The sequence below is a fragment of the Helobdella robusta genome, assembly GCF_000326865.2.
Source record: "Helobdella robusta unplaced genomic scaffold HELROscaffold_9, whole genome shotgun sequence".
Lineage (NCBI taxonomy): Eukaryota > Metazoa > Annelida > Clitellata > Rhynchobdellida > Glossiphoniidae > Helobdella > Helobdella robusta.
Window position 1 is genome coordinate 3902211 of NW_008705512.1, and position 9990 is coordinate 3912200.

General features: G+C 29.2%; 2 protein-coding genes across 2 annotated transcripts; one reads left to right on the top strand and one right to left on the bottom strand.

Moving 5' to 3' along the window:
* Positions 1 to 5914: 5914 nt before the first annotated feature.
* On the bottom strand, positions 5915 to 6384 carry HELRODRAFT_127888 (hypothetical protein; the record flags this gene model as incomplete). The annotated part of the gene is made up of 3 exons (XM_009033272.1): positions 5915 to 5971; positions 6100 to 6186; positions 6322 to 6384. Coding segments are annotated over 3 exons (207 nt in total), but the record flags the coding sequence as incomplete, so codon positions are not given.
* A 629-nt stretch (positions 6385 to 7013) lies between these two features.
* Positions 7014 to 9495, top strand: HELRODRAFT_150812 (hypothetical protein; the record flags this gene model as incomplete). Its single annotated transcript, XM_009033273.1, has 11 exons — positions 7014 to 7130; positions 7378 to 7413; positions 7548 to 7608; positions 7741 to 7782; positions 7992 to 8047; positions 8230 to 8313; positions 8442 to 8509; positions 8655 to 8741; positions 8962 to 9016; positions 9272 to 9315; positions 9417 to 9495. Coding segments are annotated over 11 exons (729 nt in total), but the record flags the coding sequence as incomplete, so codon positions are not given.
* Positions 9496 to 9990: the final 495 nt, after the last annotated feature.

The window sequence follows — 9990 nt, forward strand, 5'->3', positions numbered from 1 at the left end:
GTGCAGATAGTAAACCATTGCCGTCCGGATAGTAAACCATTGCCGGTACACCACTGGCCACCAAGGCTTACCTCTGACAACAGACTTCGAAATTCAGAGTCTATCGGCTATCGTACCCTCAACTTACCTATTCATTACAATTAAGCCCTAGCTTACCTAAAATTACAAAAAAACTCAAGAGCCCAATTCATTGGCCTTTCGGCACCCACCCCACCACCTACGTAATGCCTTGGGCTCCAACTTAGTAATTATATAAAACTTAAACCCTAAATCTATTAATGAGTGTGTGTTACAACGTAGCCTTAACTTACCTATTCATTACATTATGGCCCTAGCTTACCTAAAATTACAAAACTCAAGAGCCCAATTCATTGGCCTTTCGGCACCCACCCCACCACCTACGTAATGCCTTGGGCTCCAACCTAATAATAATAATGTAAAACTTAATAACTAACTTACCTCTCGATACACTTACAGCGTTTATTTAATTTAAATTACAAGATTGTTCCTAGAATTAAATGATTGCTTTTAACTACCTATGAAATTAAATTACTCTCAACCTTAGTAATAATAAATTAGAATGTGTAATAAAAATAAAATAACGCTCAAATACTAGTATGTGTTTATGTATGTATGTGTGTGTGTGAGTATAATACGCTGATGCGTGTAATGTGGGTGCGAGAAAAAATAGAAGAGATAAACTTACGCTGCCTACCTATTCAACTACATTAGTGTTGGATGCTTCCTATCTATCCTACCTACAATTAAAATTATGCCTATCTAACCTACATATATAGCTACTTAATGTAATTGTGTGTATGTGCGTGTGAGCATTCTTACTTAATGTTAAATTACAGAGAAAAACAGAGAAAAAAGAATAAAACGTATCCCAGCCAGGCGTCCATTCCTTGCCACTGAATGAACGAACGTAGCCTGACATCTTCCACGATGAATTCCTTTGGAAGCTTCAACCTGAATAAAATGGATGAAATGGAAAAATCTTATTTATTTGACTAATTTAAATAAAAATAGAAAAACGAGCCGCGGTGAATTCCGCCGGAAAAGCCAGTCAACTGGCAAAAAAAAGAACCGCAAAGAAACCGTAAAACGTACCCCAGCAGGGCGTGCTTTCTTTGCCACCGAATGAACGAACGTAGCGTGACATCACAACCATTCTGATCGTCCACGATGAACTCCTCTGGAAGCTTCAACCTGGATAAATGAACCTGAAAAACCTAAATGAATGGTAAAATCTTATTTATTCAGTTTAAATGAAAATAACCGCAAAGAAACCGACCGGTCGACAAAGAAAAGAGAAAAGAAGAGCAAAGAAAGGTATCTATATAGAATTTATGCTCTATATAACTCTATATAACTCTATATAACTCTATATAACTCTATATAACTCTATATAACTCTATATAACTCTATATAACTCTATATAACTCTATATAACTCTATATAACTCTATATAACTCTATATAACTCTATATAACTCTATATAACTCTATATAACTCTATATAACTCTATATAACTCTATATAACTCTATATAACTCTATATAACTCTATATAACTCTATATAACTCTATATAACTCTATATAACTCTATATAACTCTATATAACTCTATATAACTCTATATAACTCTATATAACTCTATATAACTCTATATAACTCTATATAACTCTATATAACTCTATATAACTCTATATAACTCTATATAACTCTATATAACTCTATATAACTCTATATAACTCTATATAACTCTATATAACTCTATATAACTCTATATAACTCTATATAACTCTATATAACTCTATATAACTCTATATAACTCTATATAACTCTATATAACTCTATATAACTCTATATAACTCTATATAACTCTATATAACTCTATATAACTCTATATAACTCTATATAACTCTATATAACTCTATATAACTCTATATAACTCTATATAACTCTATATAACTCTATATAACTCTATATAACTCTATATAACTCTATATAACTCTATATAACTCTATATAACTCTGTATAACTCTATATAACTCTATAAAATCTATATACCTCTATATACTCTATATAACACTTTATATATATATAATAAAAATTATTATAAAAGCAACAGTAATCAGTGCTATATATGTAAGCACGCAGTTCAAATTTTTCGGGGAGAATCAAAATAGTTTGAGACCACACCTTGCTTAACATCCGATTCCGAGCCGAGCCAATATGCATAGATTTAAAAGCGCTTTTATGTTAATATTTTGCTCGCTATATTTATATATTTTTTAAATTCATTATAAAAAACAACAGTAGCCATTACTATATATGTACGCACACAGTTCAAATTTTTCGGGGAGAATTCAAAATAGTTTGCGACCACACCTTGCTTAACATCCGATTCCAAGCCGAGCAAAGCCAAGCTGAGCCAAAATGCATAGATTTATAAGCGCTTTTATGTTAATATTTTACTCGCTATATTTATATATTTTATAAATTCATTATAAAAAACAACAGTAGCCATTACTATATATGTACGCACGCAGTTCAAATTTTTCGGGGAGAATTCAAAATAGTTTGAGACCACACCTTGCTTAACATCCTATTCCAAGCCGAGCCAATATGCATAGATTTATAATCGCTTTTATGTTAAAATTTTGCTCGCTATATTTATATATTTTATAAATTCATTATAAAAACAACAGTAATCATTGCTATATATGTACGCACGCAGTTCAAATTTTTCGGGGAGAATTCAAAATAGTTTAAGACCACACCTTGCTTAACATCCAATTCCACGCCGAGCCAAGCCAAGCTGAGCCCATATGCATAGATTTATAAGCGCTTTTATGTTAAAATTTTGCTCGCTATATTTATATATTTTATAAATTCATTATAAAAACAACAGTAATCATTGCTATATATGTACGCACGCAGTTCAAATTTTTCGGGGAGAATTCAAAATAGTTTAAACCACACCTTGCTTAACATCCAATTCCACGCCGAGCCAAGCCAAGCTGAGCCCATATGCATAGATTTATAAGCGCTTTTATGTTAAAATTTTGCTCGCTATATTTATATATTTTATAAATTCATTATAAAAACAACAGTAATCATTGCTATATATGTACGCACGCAGTTCAAATTTTTCGGGAAGAATTCAAAATAGTTTAAGACCACACCTTGCTTAACATCCGATTCCAAGCCGAGCCAAACCAAGCTGAGCCAATATGCTTAGATTTATAAGCGCTTTTATATTAAAATTTTGCTTGCTTTTTAAACGAATATCTCAATATAACAAATTCTCCATCCTATTTTAACTTTCTTTGATGCTTTTTAATCAGTCAGGTTACAAAAATCATTATCGATATCAAAATAAAATCAATTTGAAATTTTTTTTTAATTATTGATAAAATTTTTAAATTGTTGATAAAAATAACTAGTATTTAGTGTAGTAAAACGTTTAAAATTTTCTGAGAGAATTCACAATAATTTGAGACTACACCATAACACAATTGTACAATTTGAATGTGTAAATACAACATTATAAATGTATTATAACTACGTGTATATATCTATCTATTTCTTTATTTAGTTCTGCCTGTGTATGATATTTTGTCAAATTTATTTGATAGGAATTGAATATAACCTTCATACCGGCTGATTAACTACCATGCAGTAAAATAACTACCGTTGACACCATTTCCTCCAACGATTTCGCAACGAATTGCCCATACCATATAATTAGAATAAACTCTTTCAATCAATGTTTAAATTTTTATATTGTCATTTATTCTTTCGTTTTTGTTTCTGTACTAATTTTCGTGTCAGATACAATAATTTAGTTTTTAAGTAAATTTTCATTTTCGTAGCTTCGTAGTAAATTGGCATAATCAAGTTTTTATATGAAATACACATCAAGTATTTAATGTAACAAATAAATTAACAGAAAAATTTCTGGAAAAGTTTAAAAAAATTAGAACATATGACTCTGATCAAAAATCATTCGCGTTGACACTGCATTTGTATGGGCATAAGGCATATGATTATCTTTGGACAAATAGCTTACATCTTCCTCACAATAAGACATTAAGAAAGTAATCTTGTCATACCTGTTCAATAATTTTAATAAGATTGTTTTAAATAACTATTCTCAATGTCATTTTATTAACACTACATTAAAAGGTGGCTACAAAACATTGATGGTATGCCTGGAGTGATTTCTACAAACCTTATTGACTAATGGTGATGGGGATCCTCTGGAACTGTAGGATCATGACATTCAATCTAGTCATGGATTGAGAAATCAATCCTTGATTTATTTGATAACAAACATTTATTATAATATAAGAATGAAAAAAAGATGTAGGTGTAAGGCAAAATCTTACTGGAACTATTATTTTTAGCAATTTATGATTTATTTTTTTATTTATGACTTTATCCATTTTCAATGATACCGATATTTTTAATTATTATTATCCAAATTATACTCATGCCTATATAAATTAATTTGATTGTGGCTATTTCTATGCTTAATTATTTTATTTACTTGCCATAGGTATGCACAGCATTTAATTAAATAAATTAATGATAATAATTAATAACACAACATTCTAAGTGCATAAAATATAATAAATTAAAAGTATAATTTTTACAAACCTCATTGGTTATGGTGATGGGGATTCTTTAAAACTGAATGATCATGATCTAACAAGTCATGGATTGATGAATCACTGGAATCACACATTATATTTAATAAATTTAAAAATGAGGAATATTTTGTAAAACATTAAATGAAAAAAAATTTAGTTAGAATCACTCATAATTAATAAATTTTAATTAAATTGCAAGTTAGCTTGGGGAGTTTGAAGCTTGAATTGAACAAATAATAAAATTGTTTATTTTATAAAATTGATTGATAAGTTGTTTAATATATTTATTTAATTTAGTATATTTTTTATTCCCAGACCTAAGCATTGTAAATACAAATTTTAAAACCAATCAAGCAATAGAATTTAGGATCTTAGGAAGAGTTAGTCGTTAATTAACTGTAGTGGTTGGTAGTTTCTAGTAGTCTAATCTGTTAATGTTCGTTAGTGTTATCTGTTATTTATTTCAATTAGTAATTAGAATCAGTAGAGTTTAGTTTTAGCTTAATTATTAGGGTTTAGTAATTTAATTACTAATTAGTCGTCGTTTAGTGTTGTTACAGTTAATGAGTTAATTTTTTAAGTGTTGTTTGTTGGTGGTTCACAAAAAATTTTTTTAATTTAAAATACAAAAAGATACTTAACCGTCATACAGCAATATCTATCCTAAAACAGCATCTAGTACCTTTTAAAACATTTTGAAATTTTAAATAAAAGCAATATTCCGAAATTAGTAAATATACGATCGTAACTTTTGACTTGGGCGATGAAAAATCACCCTCCAATTTCCCTCCGGAAGTAGCTCCTTGTTTGACCGTCAAAAATGAGCGAAGGCCGTTATATTTATTCTAATTATGTTTTAGCTCTTCATCTAAACTTATTTTAAAACGTTCGCCATCTATTTTTAATGTTCATTTTGTGTAATTTATAAAACATTCTACGCCATCAGATTCAAGTTTTTGTTATAGTAATGAGCTAAACTTAAAATCCTCTAGACAATTTAACGTACCAACATCATACAAACTTTTCAGGTTATCTTAACTCACATATAAAGAAACTTTTATAAATATTATATTTAATCTAACCACCAAAATAGCAATCACAGAATCCCACATTTGACAAACAAACGAATAAATATATAATATACAATGAACAGTGAATGTTAAATTGTCTAATTAATTTTCTTTTTCTTCTTAGACTTTTGGCTAGGAGTTGTTGGTTTGTCTTCTTGTTCTATCTCACATTCAACTGGATTCACTGGTTGCCACTTTAAAGGATTGCGACGATACATCGGCCATGGTGGTAATGTCAACTAAAAAATCAAAAAATAAATTGAATGTTATATCTCAACAAAGCACTTATAAATATCACATGATGCCACAAGATGACATACTAAGTTAGCACAATCAAGCTAGAAAGGAGATTATAACTAAACCTTACCAAGCAAGAGAGAACAAATCCTGCCATGACAATGTAGAAGGTTTGAGAGAACTGCTGACATATGTATCCCCAGATAAATCCAACAATCTGTAACAGGAATAAACAATTTGTTCTTTACTTACAGAAAACCAATTGGTTGTAAAATGTAACAGGCCCTTAAAAAAAAATAAAACTATACTATAATATAAAGATAGTATAGTAACTATTATAGGAGAAACTCACACTAAAAAGCACAATGATGATTTGAAAAAACCACTCAGCTTTCTTTTGGCCTTCAAAATCCTGAAATTAAATTTACAAAATATGGCTTGAAACATTAAGACAGGACAAAAATAAAATTTTTAAAATATGTTTTTTTCATGCTCACGAAAATAAAAAAAAAACAACAGATGTTTGAAATGTTCAGTGAAGGGTGGAGTAAAAAAGCAAGGAGGGCAGACTAAATTTCACATTCTCTACAAATCGATGAATGACGAACGAATAAAATCAATTAACAAAACTGACAAACAATTAAAAAACTGACCATATACCAGGGAAGATCTTTCACATATTGCGGCACTAACTTCCAAGCGTAATGCCTGACGGTATCCATGTTTGTCAACCCGAGCTGAATTAATTCCGAATTCACTTTTTATCAAAATTCAGTGATGAGGCAAAGAAAAAAAAATGGTATGACTCGTCATCAAAATGAAATGAAATGAATGCAATTGAAAGTAGTTTTTTTCACACAGTTTTAAAAATTTTCACTATTAAAAAATTATAAATAAAATACTTCAATTTTTATTAATATTTAATAAGCTTTATCACGTATTTTAAAAAAATTTTAAGCGAAACTGGTTGCTAAGAAGAACAGAAAGTGGCGTCAATGACAACACGTTGGTTGGTCACGTCTTGAGGGAATATCGTGAAATAAAATGAACAAATATTTAAAAATAAGATTAATTGGGGAGGGTTCGTTTGGATCGGCTTACTTAGCAAAAAATAAACTAACGAATAAGTATGTAGTTTTGAAAGAAATTACCACAAATAAGGTTATTTATTTCTGATTGATTTTTTTTAATTAAAAAAAATTTAATGTTTAATCAATGTTATTGTTAATCAATGGTCTCTTGTAGTCTTTATTTATTTATTTATTATTTTTTGCTTATTTTCGTTTTTTTACTTTGTCTATGTTACATTATTATATGATTTTTAATAAAGTAAACCTTTTATAATGTAATGGTAATCAAATAATTTTCTTTATAACTATTCCAATGATTAAATTAAATTTTTAAAAAGATGTCAAAAAAAGAGAAAGATGATGCCAAAAAAGAAGTATGAATTTATGCACTTAAATTTAATTTAATAAATTGTAAGATTAATTAATTAATTAATTGAATTACTTTTTTTTAACAGAAGTTTTAGTTTGGTTAAAGATAACTTGTTTAAATTTATTTAAAATAAAACAGATAACAGTACTTTCCCAACTCAAGCATTCAAACATCGTTTCTTATTTGGATTCGTATGAAAGTATGCTTAAAACCAATCATTTGCACATTGTTTAGTATTTTAATAAACTTTTATATCTATTTCCAAAAACAATAAAAACGCATTTATTTTTTTGTACCAATTGATTAATTTAAATATCAAATTTATTTAAAGATTATGGAGTGCTGACAATGGTTATGGAATATTGTGCTGGAGGTTCAACATTTAATTTACACATTTTTGCAGTTTAATTGCAATTTCCATTTTCAAAATTTGTATTTAATAAATATTAAATTTAATTGTGTTAAATTTTATGTGATTTATAAATATTATAATAAGTTTATGGCAATGTTTATTCTCGTTTGGTTTTGTTTTGAAATTTAAAAAAGTTAATTTCTATAATATTATTAATTTTTTTTCTTAAGGAGATCTTGGGAAGAAAATTGAAAGTCAGAAAAATATTTTATTTGACGAAGGACAGGTTTAAAAGAAATTTAACTCGAAATTAACGCAATACTAAATTTTTCATAAACTTTTATCACATTTTGATTGCAAATGTTTTTGAAAAACATGTTGTTAATCATTCTCTACTATCATTATTTAACTTATTGATCATTATTATTCTTATTAATTAATTATTATTTCCTTTTCTTATCTTTCAAGATTTTGTGCTGGTTCATACAAATATGTCTGGCTGTCAGTTACATCCATAATAAAAAAATACTACACAGAGATATAAAAACACAAGTTCGTCGTATGAATACTCTTATAAGATTCATACACAGGCATATTTTAATTTTATAAATTTGTTCATTTATTTGATAAATTATGTTATTTATCTATGAAATTATTTTTTTCATTATATTCTCATTCAGAATTTATTCTTGACAAAAAATGGCGTAATTAAGTTGGGAGATTTTGGGATCTCGAAAATACTTGACAGGTTAATAATACCAAGTTTCTATCATTAATCAGCCCATGACGTGATAATTCACTTTGACTGGTCCCTAATAATCTACTGGAATATTTAAAAAAATATCAATCCAACCAATCAATGACCAACAAACCCCTAAAACCCACCTATGCAGTACGGTACAGCTGGTGAAGACGTGCATAGGCACCCCCTACTACCTCTCGCCTGAGATATGTCAGGGACTGCCTTACAACAACAAGAGGTTTCTTCGTTGTCGTATCAAAATGTTTATTTCGTTTTGTTCATTATTATTTAACTACCTTTTATATATTGATTGATTGATTGATCGATTGATTGATTAATTGATTGATTAGTTGATTTGATGATTGATTGATCGATTTTGATTGATTAATTGATTGACTGACTGATTGATTGATTGATTGTGATCGATCGATTGATTGACCGATTGAATATTACTTTAGCGACATCTGGTCCATTGGATGTGTCTTGTACGAGCTGACAACACTGAAACACGCGGTAAGTGATGTCGTCATTGCGGGTATTAGCGTCATAGTACGTCATATGTAATCTATTTATATTGGCGTCACGATGACGTAATGGTTAATGTGTGTCTGGTTTGTAGTTGGCGGAGATATTATAGTGATTGGGTTCTAACGCAAACTGATCCTCGACTATCACACGTAGAGTGTGTATTATTGTTAATTTATTATTATTATTATTATTAATTCATTATTATGATTATTATTATGATTATTATTATTATGATTTTAGTTCGAAGCTGACAATATCAACGATCTTTTGCTAAGGATTTCCAGGTTTTCCACCCATTTAATCATCATCATCAAAACTATTTTTATTATTATTTATTATTATTATTTATTACTATTATTTATTTGGTTTTTCTTTATTATTTTAGTGCCTCATATAGGAAAATTTCGCCCAAGTATAGCCATGGATTGGAGCATTTGATTTCCCGGTTGCTTAATAAAGATCCAATGTATGCTGTTGATGTTTGTTTGTATGTATGTGGTGTGTATATTTTCATCATCATCTCGTCATCATCTCTGTCATCATCATCTTCGTCATCATCTCTGTCATCATCATCTTCATCATCATCTTCCACATCATCTCGTCATCATCTCTGTCATCATCATCTTCATCATCATGTTCCACATCATCTCGTCGTCATCATCTTCTTCTTCCTCATCGTCATCAGATGCAGGCCGGGCTGTGACGAGATCCTCAAAACTCCCTTCCTATACGAAAAGCTACCCCTATTACTCAACGAAACAGTTTAGTGAATGTGTTTTTTTATGTTTGTCTGTGTGTGTGATTGTTTGTGTTTGTGTGTATGTGTATGAGTGTATGTGTGCGTATATGTTTGTGTGTGGTGGTGGTGTGTAGTCTCTCCCTTCCTCTCTCTCTCTCTCTCTCTCTCTCTCTCTCTCTCTCTCTTTTTCCGTGTTTGTGTCTGTGTGTGTAGTTTGTGT